We start from the raw sequence: 18,112 nt of genomic DNA, 5'->3' as shown, positions 1-18,112 counted from the left end.
TCACACCAATACAAAAGGTATTGTAAAGGTTTTATGACCTCCCTAGTCGTAAACATTTACAACCCAAGCAGCAGGTGTGCATATTTTTGGCGAACAGGTAAACCAAGGCAAATGGGCAGCAGGGTGTTTTGTTTAGAATACAATAATATTTTGGTACCTGCGGAAGGAACAAAAAATAAACAGCAAGAAATAACTAAATTAGTTAGATGGCGATTGGCGGTATATTTGGTGGTATGTCTATACCTCATATGTACCTCATAGTTTATTATTTTCATAATTTTATCTGGGCTACTTCTCTTTTCTTTGTGATTCTCTTCCGACTCCCTTTTCATTTTATATCAATTTTCGTTTAATTATTCTTGTTTTATCTATACCTATTGTTATTCTCTTATTATTTACCAATGCTCTCATTTATAATTTTCTGATTTTTTTCTCTTACGTCATTTTGAGGCAACCATTTAGAAGTTTAGGAAAATAATTCTGGTTAATCGTACTTTTAGAGTCCACCTAGATAACACTTACTCAAAATCCTTTGAAATAGAAAATGGAGTTCCTCAAGGTTCTGTTCTTAGTACAATCTTGTTTCTGATACAAATTAATGATATTTGTATGATATTGTAACAAAACCACTCTCTTTGAGAATTTTAGCAGATGAATTGAACATCTCTCCAAGATCTAGAAACATCACTCTGCTAAAGTCAATGGAAAAGACGAGATCCCTAATCCGTCACTTGTTAACATGACATTTGTCAACACCAATGTCGGTACATGACGAGTGAGAAGTTGATATCAAAATCGACTGTCGTCTCTCCTTCATTTTTTGTCTCGACAAGGTCTCAACATTGGTATCATTTTTTCGAGTGTAAAAGAGGCAAATTTTGATTGAAAATGAGCGAAATGTTCCCAGGACTTTTTTTTGATTCAAGTAAAATTATTCTCAAAAGGTTTTGTGTACTTACTTCCAAGATACATATGTCAATCAAAATTGAATTTTTAAAAAATGAAATGAAATTTTTTTTGAAAACATGAAAAAAGTAGGTAGAAGCAATTTGATGAAATTTTCAAATTGATGAAATCCTAAAATGTTGTACAAAAGTTGAATTAAGTACCCTATCCGCAATCTGAGGGCATATTGATGATTCTAAATTTAACCCCTCGACTATATATACAACTTACTACATCGATATGTCCCCCCCACAAAACACCATTTGGGCATAAATTTGCGGAAACGTTTTCCCGACACCTTAAAATCAGCAATTGTTGTACTTTCAAGGACTTGTAAAACGAACCCCACAGGGAGATTCAGCATCTCAAACTCTACCCCGATTGGCAATTTGTGCTGTCAGATTTTTAAATCTGACTGGGAATATGACTACTGAACGAATCTGACGACAAAACGGAACTAATGTGACTGGGCTTCTGACTGGGGATATGACAACTGTGATTATTGGCGAATGGGTCCAATTTTGAGTTCCAAATAGTGCATATTTGAGCCAAAACCGATAATTTACCACATTGCTCATAAAAAGTGGACTTTGAATATTTATTTACCTTACCATTTAAAAAAAAATTCACCAAAAAGTAGTCAGAAAAAACAAAACTGAGTGGTGATATGACTGGTGATCTGACTGGTCTTAATTGTGTTCCAAAGAGGAAGCCGCCATATTGTATTTTATTGCTTTCTGATTGGTTGTCATTTCTGACCACGAAACGGAACTAATGTGACTCGGGTTATGACTGGGAAAATGACAGTCATATTTTTCAAATTTTTGCCAATCAGGAAATTGAGTGCTACCCGTAAATTTTAAAAATAGATTTTGGAGCTTTAAACCTGAAAAACGTGAATTTTTAGCTAAAATGGCCCCACTTTTGAGGACACGTGGCTCAGCCCCATGGTGCCGCGGGGGGGCTAAATTTTTTTTGGGGGTGGTTTCAACTCAAAAGGAACCACATAAATGTGAATTTCAGAAAATTCCGAGACCTACATTTTTTTCCGACCTACCCTATTATTCCCCATGTCGGCCATGTCAAAGCCTCCCATTTTTTAAACCCCTTGCAGGGTCCATTTGTCAATTTGGGCTTGAAATTGGTTGAAATGGAAATCCCAAAATGGGAATCAATTCATCCCAGAACCAGAGCTGAAAACGGTTACAATACCCGCTTATCAGTATCTGGTTAAAATACCGGCTAAACCCGCTGGTGGATGTAACGAGTTGATTCGGGTACAGATAGTAGCGTATATCGAGCACAACCCGATCATTTTTGCACTGAGTCTGCGCACACACCCCAAAATTTGAAGATAGTAGCGTATAGTGAGCAAAAAACCCGATCAATTTCGCACTTAGTCTGCGCACGCATCCCAAAATTTGATGATGTGTAAGTGGGAGGAGTTACACTTTGATACTTGTGGTTTGTATGTGTGATTGACGTGTGACAGTGATTGTTGGCAATGATGACGTCATGCCAGTACACCCGCTACGCATACAACATGCTACCAGTTACAATATGAACTGGTGTGACATTTTTTTCAACTTGATACCAGCTACTGGCGAGTAGCAAGAATTTACAGTACGGGTACAGTAGTTACCTGCTGTTAGCGAGTACCGTTTTCAGCTCTACCCAGAACCAAAACAATTTTTTCAATACCACTACCAATCCCAAAAATGAAATAAAAATTTAGAACAAAACTGAATAACAAATCCAATCTTGAAAAAATGAATAAATTTTGATCCCAAAACTGAAACCCAATCTCAAAATACCCTAGTACCACTCAGGTACTACCAAAGTACCACTCAGGTACCAAACCAGCACTCAGATACCACCAAGGTACCACCGAGGTACCACCCCAGTACCAAGGATGTACCATGTACCACTCAGGTACCACCGAGGTACCATCAAGCAAGGTATCCAAGTGATACCTGAGTAGTACTGTACCTTGGTTTCTTAAAAATGGCCCAAATTGAGTTGACACAAATCATGTGACATAATTATGTACTTATTATTTTCTGTGTTTTCAATAGGTAGCGCTGATTTCCAGCAATTAATTTTTGTGATACAAACCGCATTTAGCTCAGCAATGAATGAACTTCCAAATTTCGAAATAAGGGGAAAACGTCAAGTGACCTATGATTGGTTGGATTTTCAAAGGTGCTCATTTTGAATATTGACTTACTTTTTCAATACAAGCCTCATGTATCTCATAATGAGCCTCCCAAATATTCAATCCATGTTATTGATAGAATTAAAGGTACCTTAAAAAATTCCCATCCAGATGCCAAAAGTGTCGCAAAATACAAACACAATTGGCTCACAATACAACAGTTTGGTAACAATGGACCTCTCAATGCACTTGATTGAAGCCACAATCGGCTAAGTAAGATGCAAAAACAAGGACTAAATATTAATTCACTAAACAATGAAAATCACCAATTGTACTTACATAAATAAAATCACTTCAACACATTTCTAAAAACTGATTGAAGTAAAGAAAAAAAATAAATCTTTCAATCAAACGAGGCTTTCCTATAAAAGACAGCGATAATAGTTGATGAAAATTTTGCTAAAATTTTCCAAGGCTAAAAATTCAGATGGCCTAAATATACGATTTGACGTTTTTGAATTTAATCATCCAACACAAATACATAATATAAATAACTGGTGAAAATAATAAGTTGAGGATTTGACACTTAATTAAACGATAACATCAATATGTAAATTACACGCCAATAAAATTATTTCACTCGAGATGAAACAATGAAGACGCCAGCGTAGGTATCTATTACTCGTATCTTATATATATTTAGTAACGAGTCGTAGGCGAAATTTTCTCATTTGTCGGTCTCACGGATGCAGAAGTGGTAAGTCAATTTTTTCATTTTCGTAATATGCTTCAAAAAAATCGAATATGATATACCTTTTTTTCTTGACTACGTATGATTTTTATAAAACTTCAAACAATTACAACTCCATATAAAATCTCACACGACGGGTGTAATAATCAAGTAATTACAAACATCCAAAAAAAAAAAAAAATTCTGAAAAATATAAATTTGAAAAACATGTGGATGGAATAATTTTTAAAGCATTTGTAACGCAAAATGAAACAAAATGTTGAATAAAAAAATACCAAAATGTAATTTTAAATTTAAAAAAAAAAAAAAAAAAAAAAAACTATTGGAAATATTGCAAAAGTGATCAGAAAATAACAAAAAATCTGGTGAAAATACGATTTAAAAACAACAAAACGTGAGCAAAAAGTACATACCTACAAAAACATCAAAGAAATATTTTAAAATGCTGTAAAATCATTAATTTCGAAATGTTTTTTGGTTATTTTCAAGATTTGAATTTTTTAAAAAGTTGATCGTATTCTAAATTTTTGTTTTTATTTTATATTTTTGTTGTGGTTGAGGGGGGGGGGATGATTCTCAATCTAGACCTACCAGAATTAAGAATATGCAAGGTGAAGTGTCAAATATTGATTGAGGGGCCAAATGTTGATTATTTTTCTACTAACTTTGAAAAGAATATCTACCTACTTCGTTAAAATTTTTACAGTGGTCCTCAAAAATTTTCTGTGATCATCCTGCCTCATTCTAACACTACTTTTGTTGATTTCCATGTAAATTTTCCAAAGACAGAATGGCAGAAAGCAATTTCTAACAACTCAGAATATCATATGCGCTGAAAAGTAACTCCATGGATAATACAGAAGAGACGAATGATACTTCGAAGGAAATCAACAATCCCATCGAGAATAAATGCGGATGTCTGAATTTATGTAAGATCAAAGAACGTGTCAAATCATGGATCGAGCTTTTATTCGAACCCACAGATCCCAGTTCAATAGCTTTCTTCAGGATATCATTCGGTAAGTCATTTTCACTTCATGATACAAACAAATCTTAGATACCTTCCTACTGAAGACTACTCAAAATAGTAGCTTAACAAATCACTACTTTTATCGACAGGAATCTTGATGATGTTGGATATACCACACGAAAGACAATTGGCAGCAGTGGACAAAAGATGGGGTGATCCAAAATTATGCCATTTTCCATTAATTCATTCATTGAGGCCACTTCCTTACAACTGGATGTGTATAGTATACTTAATAATGTGGCTGGGTGAGACGATTTTCAACCAAATTATACCTACTATACAATTTTTTATACTCTCGCTTTCACAATACATATTTCATTTGATTTTAGGCACCATTGGAATAGCACTAGGATATCACTTTCGAAAAAGCTGCCTAGCTTTTGTGATCCCCTACTGGTACATCGTGCTGCTAGATAAGTCCCACTGGAACAACCATACTTATTTATTCGGTTTGATATCCATTTTATTATTTTTTACAGACGCTAATGCAACTTGGTAAGTAGGTACTTTTCAAGCACAAATTCGTCATTATATTTTCCAAAAATTCCAAAACTTGAAAACTGTGTCACCTCTTCACAGGTCTATAGATCAATACCAAGGCAGAGCTCCAAAAAATCCACCATTTTGGAATTACTTCCTTCTACGCTACCAAGTATTCATTTTATATTTCATGGCAGCTGTGAAGAAAGTAGACTTCGATTGGCTGGCAGGACACTCGATGGAGCATTTATCCCATCATTGGATTTTCACACCGTTCAAGTAAACCTTCCTATGTTTACCTATAATTTGACCATGATGTAGGTACATCCACTCACAGAAAAATCCAACAACTCGGAATGATAAACGTTCTCTCAATTTTAGAATTTTCCTCACCAATAGACAGATCGATTTCTGGATCATACACATAACAGGCTTCTTAATCGATGCTTTTGCTGGATTTGGACTACAGTTCAAGAAAACTAGACCGGCAACTTTATTTTTTCTATTTCTGTTTCATACGATGAATTCGAGGATGTTTAATATAGGTGAGTACGATAACTACATAAAAAGTGATTTTTGAAGCAGAAAAATATCGTATACGAATGAAATTATTGGAATTTTTTTCCTAATGTTTAGGTATGTTTCCTTATGTCGGACTGGCCACAATGTTTATTTTTTGTGACCTTGACTGGCCTAGAAAATTACTACACAAGGTCACTAGGAAATCGAAACCAACCTCGAGTGATATGGAAAAGATGAAGGTATCCAAAGCGAAGAAATGTGTAGTTGTGGTCGGTATTACGTTCTATGTGTTCTGGCAATTGTTTATGCCATTTTCTCATTCTATTACCAAGGTAATTGAACTGAAACAGGTAATTAGACAAAATAATTATCTAGACTCGTAGTCTGTAAATTGATCGATTTATAACTTTTCTTAAGTAGGAGAAATTTCAAAGTTTTTGCACTTGATCTTAATCTGATTTTTATGTCTAATTTTATGAAATTCTAGGAAAAAATGAATGCGATTTCACTTTAAAACTCCCACTTTGAGAAAATTCTGTCAAAAATTGTTCAAATTCAAAATAAGGTTAGGTATTTTTAAAAAATAATAATAACAAAAGTCTAGAAATGGGCCAGAAAATTCGAAATATATTTTGACTGGTACAAATAAATTTCTGCTAAGGAAATCAACTCCCCCCCCTCCCATAGAAAAATCATAAACAATGAATAGCTATGTTAAAAAATTCCCAACCTTTTAGAAGCCTTCAAAAAATCGTTTAGAGCTTTTTCAACTCGAATTTAAAGGCATTCCATGATTTGATTCGAGTCTTCCACCCCCCCCCAGATTTAAACCAGCAGCCTCCAATTTGATCGAAAGAACATGTTCTAACCCCGTAACTGAAAGGTGGATAAAATGGGTAGGATTTTCATGTCTAACTTCATAAATTCTAAACAAAAAAAAAAATTGAAAAATTTCACTTCAAAACTCATTCTAGAGAAAAATCTAGCAAACAGACTAGAAAATTCAAAATATATTTTGACTCGTGCAAATAAATTTGAGCTGAGGAAAAAAACCGTCTTCCCTTCCTCCCCCAAAAAAATCATAAAAAATAATGAAAAAATTCTCAACATTTCAGAAGTGTTAAAAAAATCTTTTAGAACTTTTTATCTCGAAGAAAAGGCATTTCGTGAATTGATTGGAGAGTTTTCTACTCCATCAAGACTCACGAAAGAGAATTTTGAATTAGCAGCCTCCAATTTGATCGAAATTTGATCGAAACTTGAGGTAGATCGAAAACGCAAAGTTATAACCCCTCTCCCCCCCCCAAAAAAATAAATTTCAAACCCGAAAGTTGAATTTTGAAATTTTAGTGAATTTTTGAAAATTTAAAAAATTCAAAAAAGCTCTTTTATGATAATTTTCCAATTTTTAGGATTTTTTTCCAAAAAAAAAATAATCTGAGCGAATAATTATTTACTTTATTTCAATCCTACCTTCCTTTCACTTTGAAAACTATCAGTTTTAGTCTGTTTTGGAGCTTCCAGCCAGTTTTAAATTTTCTCCAGAAATTTTTAATCGACCTAGAAATCTGGAAGTGGAAAAAATTAACTACAAAGCCTATAACTCTCGGTAGGTGCTCATTGAACACCCTCTCAATCATTTTAAGTACAGTTATGCTACCAAATTTCAGGAGTGCCATTTGAAAAAATGAATTAAAATTCATGTTTGACACTTTCAGAGCAATTTGATGTTTCTGGAGAAAATTTAAAACTCACTGAAAGCTTCGATTAGCCTAAAATTGTACATTTCGAAGTCAGAGAGGGAGAAGGGGTGTAATAAAGTAGGTACCCAATTGTTCGCTCAGGTTAAAAAAAAAAAAAACAGTAAAAATTAAATAAAATCATTATGAAAGCAACTTTTTTGTTTTTGTTTTTAATTTTCGAAAAGTCATCAAAAATCTAAAAATCAACTTCAGCTTTTGAAATTTTGATTGGGAAGCTTTCAAGACATGTTCTTTCGATCTAGCTTGGTTTTGTCCTAATTATTTATAGATTTAGAGAGTGACAGTCAAGTTAAAACACACCTTAAGTACCTATTGAAGAGGCAATTTTATAAATTTCGAAGTAGCATTTAAACAAAATTGCAACTTGTAAAATTAATTTCTTTCTTAATAATTATATATTTGAAGAGATTAGCCCTCATCCCTTAGCAACTTTTTTCGAGCATCATCCTTCCAAGTGGAAAATTTATTATACCTACTCGTACTTTCAGATTTTGAAGCAGAAACAATCCACTATGGGGCATATACATATTTTGTCAAGGATCTTCCTCACTTATGAGAATTTCCAATGCTAAACAAAAAAATTCATAGGTAAAATTCAGAATTAAAATTAAAAAATAAGAGCCAATCTAATGCTGGGAATTTCTAGATCGCTGGAATAAGTAAATATTTTTACATAATTATTTTAGTCTACCTATTTTTTTTCTTTTGTTTTGAGGGTGTTTATAATTACAAGATTATTACACCTGTAAAATAGGGAGTTTTTAGATTTGGCTTGTGAGGTTGCTGTTTTTTTAGAATCACTCAAAATTGTCTATTTCATTTTCAAAATAAGCTTTTGGACTTGAAGGAATAGTTTTTTTTTTGTAATTTTGTGAAACAGGAACATGAAAATTCTGAAATTTTATTAATCGATACCTATTGTTAATGTAACCGGTTCGGTTATATTCGGTGATGTTCGGGTAAAGTTGGGAGCTTATCTGTAAGTTTACTCTTTCGGCTGTTCGGCCGTTTTGTACAGTAATATTGTATGTATCGTATGTAAATACAGTCCACTTTTTTTTCGATGAGTTTTATTTCGAATATTTTCGTTTCGTATTTAATTGAGTCGATAAACATTATGGTCCTCCGAGCCGGATCGTCATAAAGATCTGGTCGAATTTAAATTATGAATTTCGTGAGAAAAGTTCGTTTTTCGATAGTTTCGTTTGTTTTGTCGTAAAAATTCGTTAATTTGTTGTTCGTGATGGGTGCCGGAGATGCCGCCAAGAAAGCTGAAGCTTTGGCGCAAAAACGAGCCGAAGAAAAAGATAAATTGGAACAATCAAAAAGGTCGTTCGTTCGCTACTGTGAAAAAGAACGGGCTACCATATCGGATTTAATTGAAAAAACACCATCATTGACTATAGCTACCGCATTGGAGGCTCATTTGGAATCCTGGAATAGTGCCTTGAACGAAATCGCGAGTCTTGATGCTCAATTGTTGGATTATATCGAAGCTACTGATGAAACCCTCGAAGCTGAAGAAGCTAAAGTATGTGAGTTTCATGATGACATGAGATTATATTATTATGATATGGTTGGCAAGTTAAAATTAATTCGAGAAAAAATAAATACCATGGGAGGTTCGCCTCGTCGATCTGTTCAAAATATTTCGTTCTCTGACTCGGTTCGTAATCCGATAGTTAAATTACAAGACGTTCCAGTTCCAAAGTTCGACGGAAGTTTTGCTAATTTTCCTGACTGGTATTTTGAATTCTCCAGCATCGTGGATAAAAACGAAAGTTTCAGTGACTTTGAAAAATTATACTTGTTAAAAAGAGCTATGGGAAAAGGAGCTGAAACTCTTCTCCAAGATATCGGAAATGATGGCAATCTTTATAGAGCCACTTTTAAAAATCTGTATGATACTTATTTCAATCAACGCCGAATAATTGCGGAACACTTTGCCAACTTGGTGGATATGCCTAGCATAAAAAATTCGTCCATTCGGGAAGCGGTGGAAAAAGTTAAACGAGCGTTACGCGGTTTGCAGGTTTGCGGAATAAATATCGAAGAAATGTCGCCCTTAGTAGCATTTTTAGTGTCGAGAAAAATCTCTGAAAAATTAAGAACTGATTGGGAAAACTCTAACCACGACTATTCTGTCTACCCATCGTTCGATTCGTTGGCTCGTTTTTTAATCAATCGAAGTTTTTCGTATGAAACGTCATCAGCTGCAAGCAATTCGTCGGATGCATCGAAATCGTCGACCAAGGACTCTGGTCCAAAAGGAAAATCATCGTCGGTTCCTGAAAAGAAATTATCAGCAGCAGCCAAATCTTCGAATGGTCCGAGTGCTCCGAAATGTTCAGTTTGTGATGATAATCATTATTTAAATCAATGCCAGGTATTTAAAAATAAATCCGTTAGTGATAGGTTTGATTTTGTAAAAATGAACAAATTATGTTTGAAGTGTTTTAACCCTAAACGTCGCAACGTACACTATAGTGTACACACACTTTGGGAATTTTTGTAATTTTTTCTATGGGCCGGTTTCGAATTTTCATTTCACTAATAATTATTACAAACCTTTCCACGCCTAGAATTGAAATTTCAAACCATTTTTTTGAAATATAAACTTTTTATGCAAGTTCAAAGTTTGTGTGTTTCAGTTTTTTCTATTGCATCAAAATAGACATTTTTAAATTATAATCTGACAAAATGAGAAAAACTTCTGAAATTTTTCAAAGTGTGGATTTATTAAAGAAAGGTCTCCTATTTACTAGGAAGAAGTCAACTTTTTATTTGATCACTCCAGCTTTTCATAATTGAAGCTGAAAGTTGATGTACACTATAGTGTACGTTGCGAATGACAGAGTATATTACAACCGGAATTGAATGTGCATTATAGTGTACACCGCGCACGATGGTATCCTTGAAATCTGTTGTACATTGTATTTGTCACGTTCGTCTACGACTCTGGCGCTAGTATTTGTGAACAATAAAACCAATTTTATTACCCCATGTTTGGAATAGAATGAGTAGAGAGCCGAATTCTTAAAGAAACAGTTATTTTTATCCCATTTGGAAAAAAATGACGCGGTCAGTATCTACTCATAGGACATTTGATAGCTATAGACTGCGTATTTTTGAAGAGAACCAATCTAGATTATTTACGAGTTGTATTTTGATATTCTGATAGTGAGTAGTGTCAAGTAGAGTAGAACTTAGGAAATCCCAAGAACTGCTTTAGCTCAAAAATTTGAAAAGAAAATGGGATTTGGCATTTATTTTACCATGAGAATCCAACATAGAAAATTTGTCTTCGGATGAATTAGAAGATGAAATTATCAGAGGCCTGCCAAAGAGGGGGAGCAGTAATTGAGTGAATTAGAAAAAGTTGGGAAAAATTTGTGTAAGTTGGAAAAATCAAAGAATAATTTTCAAAAACCCTGAGTTTTTACTTTTTGAATTATAAATTTGATTCGCAGACCAAGGTTCAACAGTAGAAAAATTGACTTCTCACAATATCAAAAATAATATTGTTTTACTGAAATTTCCCAAAATAAAGTCTCTTCATTCCATTCAAAACTGCCATAGTTTCTAACTTTTTCTAAAATACTAAAAAAAAGGTCCTATTTTTCATCTAAAATTCGTAAACAATTTTCAATTTTCACCAAAATTGGTTCTTTTTGAAAACATGAAATGCTGTCCTAAAAACTGAAGAATCGTGAATTTTTGAGAGCTTTTGCCGTTGTCTGGCTCGGGTCTTATTCTTATTTTTTTTAATGTTATAATTTCCTGTAAACTAAAAATTTGAAGCCATGAAAATCAAATTTGCATTCAATGATGTTATTTTGTACTTCGAGTACCTAATAAATTTTTCACAGTTTTTGACCGAGAGAAGCGACAACAAATATTCATTCTACTGTGCAAATTTTCAAAAATTTTCAAGAATACAATACGAGTATAAAAATTAACTTCCAACTTTCCTTAAAAAATTTATTAAAACCACACCTGACCAATCGGCTGGAAAAATCTGTGGAGGGGTGTGGTAGGGGGAGGGGTGTTTGATGAAACTAGAAAGTTGACAAAATTTCAGACCCCCCCCCCCCCTAATTGATCATTTCGTCGCGCCACCAACTTCACTTTATATGTACTCATATACCATACCACATGCCGTACGTACGTATTTCAGGAGAAAAATATGAAATAAACAGGTTTTTGTGAACTGAATAGCGCATACCAACGTTCGCAATGTACACTTTAGTGTACACAACTCTTCAATAGTAAGTTTCAGCATCGTGCGCAGTGTACACTATAGTGTACATTCCATAAAATCTGCCCTATGGGCTCGAAAATTTTTTTGGGGGTTTTTTGGTGTTCCTTAGACTCATGGAACACAGTTTATCACAAAAAAAAAATTTTCACAACTTTTTCCTAGGAGCGTGCTTTTAAGGGTTAACCCCTATCATAATGTATTTTCTTGTAAACGTAATAATTGTACTAAATGTAACGGTAAACATCATACCCTATTGCATAGGGAAATTTCTCAAAATTTTCATGATTCGTCGTCTGGTAGTGGTAATGGGTCGAGTGGTTCAAGTGTACCTCCAAAACCGCCTGAGGGTGAGGTAAAAAGTGTGAATATGGCTTCTGGCGCTACTGTTGGTTATACCCACGGGACAAATAAAACAGTCTTTCTTTCGACTGCAGTAGTTGAAGTAAAGGGTAAATTTGGATCAGAATTAGGTAGGATTTTAATCGATTTAGGTTCTGAAACTACGTTGATAACTCGTGAATTTTGTACTCGTGCGAAATTGAAAATAGCCAAAAATGATCATCCTACTATTTTAACTGGTATATCGAATAAGTCGATTGAGTTAAACTCGGTGACTAGTTGTATTTTGAGATCAAGGTATTCGGACTTTCAGATATCAATAGATGCTGAAGTAATAGATAAAATTCCTTATAAGGTGAGTCGAAATAATGTTCAGGAAATTATTAAGAATTTTCCTCATAACTTCGCCGAATCGTCTACTTTACCTTATGACGATGTTGATATACTTCTCGGAAGTGAATATGTTGAATTTGTTCTTGCTGAGAAGAGATATTTTGTCGATGGTTTGTGTCTGAGAGATAGTCCCTTTGGATATGTTATTTCCGGTGCTTTGAAAAGTTCACTTTTGGCTGAAAAGGTTTCGTTTTGTGGTTTGTCGAATTCGGAGCTATCTGCTCAATTTAAGCGTTTTGTATCGATTGACGAAGTGTCAGAATCCGAAAATTTGTTGAGTGAAAAAATCGTTGAGCATCGTATTTTTGAAGAACATTTTGAAAAAACCTACAAGGTGGATGAAAAAACTGGTCGATTCGTTGTTTGTTTACCAATAAAACCCTCGATCGTTAAATTAAATGGCTCATATGAGAGAGCTAGGTCGTTATTGATTAATAATGAGCGAAGGCGCTCGGAAAAGGCTCAAAATGAGTATTGTAAAATTTTTGCTGAATATGAAGAAAAGGGTCATATGACCAGAATTTCGTCTGAGCCCAATCCCGAAGCATATTTTATGCCTCATCATTTAGTTTCGAAGGAAAATTCAAGTCGTGTCGTTTTTAATGCTTCGTTTTGTGATAAATCAGGTACCTCTCTGAATGATCATTTGTATCAAGGTCCTGTTTTACAACCTGAACTTTCGACTAATGTGAATCAATTTCGTGAGCATGTGATCGGAGTATGCGCCGATGTGGCTAGAATGTATAGGTGTATTATAATTGCTAAGGAACATCGAATTTATCAGCATATTTTGTTTCGTTATTCGTGCGATGAACCAATTTTAATTTGTGAATTGAATACTCTGACAAACGGAATAGGCCCTGCCTCTTCTATAGCCACCAAATGTGTCGAAAAAATTGGTGATTCGATCGAAGTTGAGCAGCCTATTGCGGCTGAATCTGCTATAAAAAAGCACTGTTATATGGACAATTGGATGTCTGGTGCGCCTACTGTAGAGAAAGCTATTGAGCTTCAGAAAACTGTACATTCGACTTTTGATCGTTTTGGTTTCTCTTTGAGAAAATATCAGAGTAATTCGCCTGAGGTTTTGTGTTCCATCGATAGTTCATTAATTGAGCCATTAAAACAGAAAGTTTTGGGAGATAGCTCGTTTATCTACGTTTTGGGGTTAATTTGGAGCCCTGAACCAGATACTTTGAGCGTTTCTGTAACTTTGGATAAATTACCCTCGAAGATAACCAAGCGTGTTGTCTTGTCTGAGGTTTCGAAATTATTTGACATACTTGGTATGCTCATACCTGTAACTATTCGAGCAAAAATTCTGTTGCAAGATCTTTGGATTGAGGGAAAAAACTGGGATGATGATATTTCAGATAAATTAAAGGCCGAATTTATGAATTATCGTGAACAATTACCCTCGTTGCATGCCTTTTCTATTCCTCGTTGTTATTGTACTTCGGTTAATGTAGTTTCTAGATCGCTAATAGGGTTTTGTGATGCGTCTGAACGAGCTTATTGCTCAGTAATTTACGTTCGATCAATAGATAATAATGGTAATATATTTGTTTCATTTGTGTGTGCAAAATCGCGCGTTGCACCGATTAAATCTATCAACACTAGTAATATTCATCGTTTGGAGCTTTTAGGAGCTGAATTATTGTCAAAATTGATCGTTCGTATTGGTTTGGAATTAAAAATAGATCGTGAAAATTTTTATTTGTTTTCGGATTCGCAAGTAACTTTGAGCTGGATCAAGTTGGATCCTATAAAATTGAAACAATTTGTGTCGAATCGAATTGTAAAGATTGTAGCCTTGACTAAACGAGAAAATTGGTTTTATGTGGAAACCAAGTTAAACCCTGCCGATTGTGGCACGAGAGGTTTATCTTCGAATGCGTTTCTCTCTAATTCTATGTGGTATGAAGGTCCGAGTTGGTTAACAGATAACGAAGTGTATGATAAGTACATTAGTACTGTATCGCCTATGTTGAATAATGTACCTGAGATGAAACTTGATCGTACTTGTATGCTTGTTTTTGCCTATCTGCCTATAGCATACATCGTTGAAAAATATTATTCATTGTATAAAATCCTCTCTACCATTGGTTATTGGCTACGTTATATTCGAATATTGAAAGGTTTGGTTGATGGTAAACGTAATGAGAATTTAGTCGTTGATATTTCGTTAGATAAGAATAGGAAATTCTTATCGGCGGGTGAGAGGAAACAGGCCATGTTCGTAATTATTCGCTTTGTTCAAAAAGAAAAATTTGATGTTGAATTGCAATGTTTGCAAAATAAAGTTAAATTTCCTCGTAAAAGTCGATTGAAAGCTCTCAATGTCTTCTTAGATGACAATGGCCTAATGAGAGTAGGAGGTAGATTGGAAAATTCTAGTCTATCTTATGATACGAAACATCCGATAATTTTGCCAGCTAACTGTAGATTTATGGAGAGATACGTTACGTTCGTGCATGAAAAGCATGCTCATGCACGTAGGTCCTTTTTGTACCACCATATTCGATCTAGATTTTGGATAATTGGAAATATTTTCCACGTTTTCAAAAAAGTATTTCGATTTTGTGTACCTTGTGGTAAAAGTGATGGAAAGCTGGGTCAACAATTTATGGGAGACCTTCCTCAAGAACGCGTTTCAGTTCAACGACCTTTTTCTGTAGTAGGTGTTGACCTTACTGGAGCTGTTACCATCAAATGTACGAATCATCGGACCTATAAAAATATAAAAGTATACCTCGTTTTCTTCGTTTGTTTCGCGATACGTGCAGTGCACATTGAAATTGTTGAGGATTTGACTACTGAGGCCTTCCTTAGTGTTCTCGAACGTTTTGTTGCTCGAAGAGGTTTACCCCGAATTGTCTATAGCGATAATGCTACCAATTTTATTGGTGCAAAAAATGTTTTATTAAACGATCCTTCGATTAATCGATTTTTGGGTGAAAAAGGTATTGATTGGCGTACCATTGCCCCTCATTCTCCGCACCAAGGTGGTCTGTGGGAGAGTGCTGTTAAGGCTGGTAAATCTTACCTCATTCGATCTATTGGAAACCAGGTTTTGAATTTGTTCGAATTGTCTAGTGTAGCAGCCAAGGTTGAGTCGATTTTGAACTCTAGGCCCTTGTGCTATCAACGAACTAATGAGTTTGTTGCTCCGATCTCGCCTGGACATTTTTTAATTGGTGCAGATTTTTCCGAAGTACCTGTGTCAGAAGCGAGTTTAGGTAATTTGAAAGCTAGGTATCGATTGTGGCGTCAGGTGGTAGATTCCTTCTGGGTCTCTTGGCATCAGAATTACTTGAATGAACTTCAGGTTCGCCATAAGTGGCAGAGTAAAGAGAAAAACTTCGAAGTAGACGATGTTGTTTTAGTTTCGGATAAAAATGTCCCTAATTTGAGGTGGCCAATGGCTATTATTGAAGAGGTCTTTCCAGACTCTTCTGGTATCGTTCGAAACGTAGTAATTAGAATGGCGAATGGTACAAAAAAGAGAACGTCCATTCAGAAATTGGTTTACCTACCTGTAAATGTTAACCTCGATTAGTTGTAAACTTTTGCGTTTTTTTTCTCGAATTGATGTAAATTTATCGAATTTTTTTGAAATTCCTGCTCGATTATGTCTTATTTTTACCGAATATTGTTCAATTTTTTTGTAATTTTTTTTTTCGTTTTATTTGTACTGTACTTATATCTGTTCTGAGATTAAGTAATTTAGCGTCAAATTTGTTTATATTTTTTTGTCTCTCTCGATTAATTTGATTAATAGTACTTACTTTTGTTAAAGATAAACTAGGTATAGCCTAAATTTATTATTTTATTTTCGAAGTCGTAACATGTATTGTTATTATTAATTTTTTTGAGAAATCGTAATTTTTTGTGTTTTTTTTTTCATTTTTTTGATTGAGGTTTTCCTCAATCGGGCGGAGTATGTTAATGTAACCGGTTCGGTTATATTCGGTGATGTTCGGGTAAAGTTGGGAGCTTATCTGTAAGTTTACTCTTTCGGCTGTTCGGCCGTTTTGTACAGTAATATTGTATGTATCGTATGTAAATACAGTCCACTTTTTTTTCGATGAGTTTTATTTCGAATATTTTCGTTTCGTATTTAATTGAGTCGATAAACACCTATTTTACCAACTTGAAGGCTCAATGAAGCTAATCACTGACAATATAAACCGGATTGGTTCATGGTTCTCAAAACAATAGCCATTTTTTTTCAGGGATACAACGCTTGGACCACCGGTCAATATGGATACAGTTGGGATATGATGGTTCATGCTTGGAAAACGTCCATGGTAATGGTCAAGGTAGTAGACCACAACAATGGCAACATTCATTATCTAGATGCAGAGGTATAAATGGGTTCAATTCCATGCACAAGTACAAATTAGCTCTACTTGAAACTGCGACAATTTTTTCACCCTTTTGCGTTTTTTAGGAGTGGACTCCAAATGATAAATGGACCAAACATCCCGATACACTGATCCAATATGCTCAATGTGCTGAAAAAAATCTTAAAGAGATGAACATCCACAACATATCGATATACGTAGATGTCTGGACATCGCTGAATGGTCGTTTTTATCAAAGGATGTTCGATCCCAGAGTTGATCTTTTGAGAGCTGAATGGTCTCCGTTTACAGATACACCTTGGGTATTGCCATTAATGACCGAATTATCTGGATGGAGGTATAAAATGAAACAAATACAAGACGAAGTGTACGCTACGTCTAATTACAGCGATGTCATTTTTGTAGCTGATTTCCCAGGTATAAAATGATAATACCTTTTGTCAATTAACCTACTTTTATGAGAAATTAAAATATAAAATGAGCTTGTGTTTTTGATAGGAATGTATTTGGAAAACTACGTCGACGAATCCCTGATCAATGTAACCCTATCAGTATTACAAGGTCGTGTAAGAATCAGATTTCCTAATAATAGAAGTTCGGAACTAGAAACTAGTCAAACTGACCATATACCTAGGAGAACATTTCACGAAGTTCATACCGTTTCACAAATACCCTCGTGTTATATGTATTTATTTTTCAATAAGACCTTAATGGATATGGGAGAGTATCCAGAACCAGATCATCCATCTACTTCGAATATGTTTAACGATATTCGTAAACGTATTGTAGGAATTAATCGTTCCATTTATTTAATCGGTGAAGCCATTTTGGCTATTTTGAGAGAAAATGTTGTATTTGCTTGAATCCGGGTACCATACCTTTGCAATTATTGTTTCTAAATACAAGGTAGTCATGCTGTTGTTATTTATTCTTGTACTTCGATATTCACACATCTTTCAGAAAGTTGGCCAAAGTAGTATTGAAAACATGCTTCTGGAATGAGTTTCAATTTTTTGCCATTTTGATTATTTAACGATTTTAGCGGAGCATTTCGAAAATTGAAATCGATACAACTCGAGTAATATTTATTCTGTCTATACTCAAAA

General features: G+C 34.5%; 1 protein-coding gene across 3 annotated transcripts; it reads left to right on the top strand.

Moving 5' to 3' along the window:
* The first annotated feature begins 2,072 nt into the window (after positions 1–2,072).
* GC (gamma-glutamyl carboxylase) lies at positions 2,073–17,930 on the top strand. Of its 3 annotated transcripts, none has more exons than XM_065352217.1 (10): positions 2,073–3,857; positions 4,641–4,870; positions 4,971–5,126; positions 5,211–5,376; positions 5,461–5,640; positions 5,743–5,906; positions 5,998–6,215; positions 16,875–17,006; positions 17,093–17,423; positions 17,505–17,930. In XM_065352217.1, the coding sequence occupies exons 2-10, from the start codon at positions 4,699–4,701 to the stop codon at positions 17,867–17,869; spliced, it is 1,884 nt and encodes a 627-aa protein (XP_065208289.1). In that variant the 5' UTR covers positions 2,073–3,857; positions 4,641–4,698; the 3' UTR covers positions 17,870–17,930. The 3 variants fall into 3 exon arrangements, with proteins under 3 accessions (XP_065208289.1, XP_065208287.1, XP_065208288.1); XM_065352215.1 differs by having other exon boundaries at positions 4,637–4,870; XM_065352216.1 differs by having other exon boundaries at positions 2,073–4,870.
* The last annotated feature ends 182 nt before the right edge of the window (positions 17,931–18,112 follow it).

Source organism: Planococcus citri, chromosome 2, assembly GCF_950023065.1.
Source record: "Planococcus citri chromosome 2, ihPlaCitr1.1, whole genome shotgun sequence".
Taxonomy (NCBI): Eukaryota; Metazoa; Arthropoda; class Insecta; order Hemiptera; family Pseudococcidae; genus Planococcus; species Planococcus citri.
The sequence above is the reverse complement of the archived record's forward strand: the minus strand, read 5'-3'. Positions and strand labels throughout refer to the sequence as shown.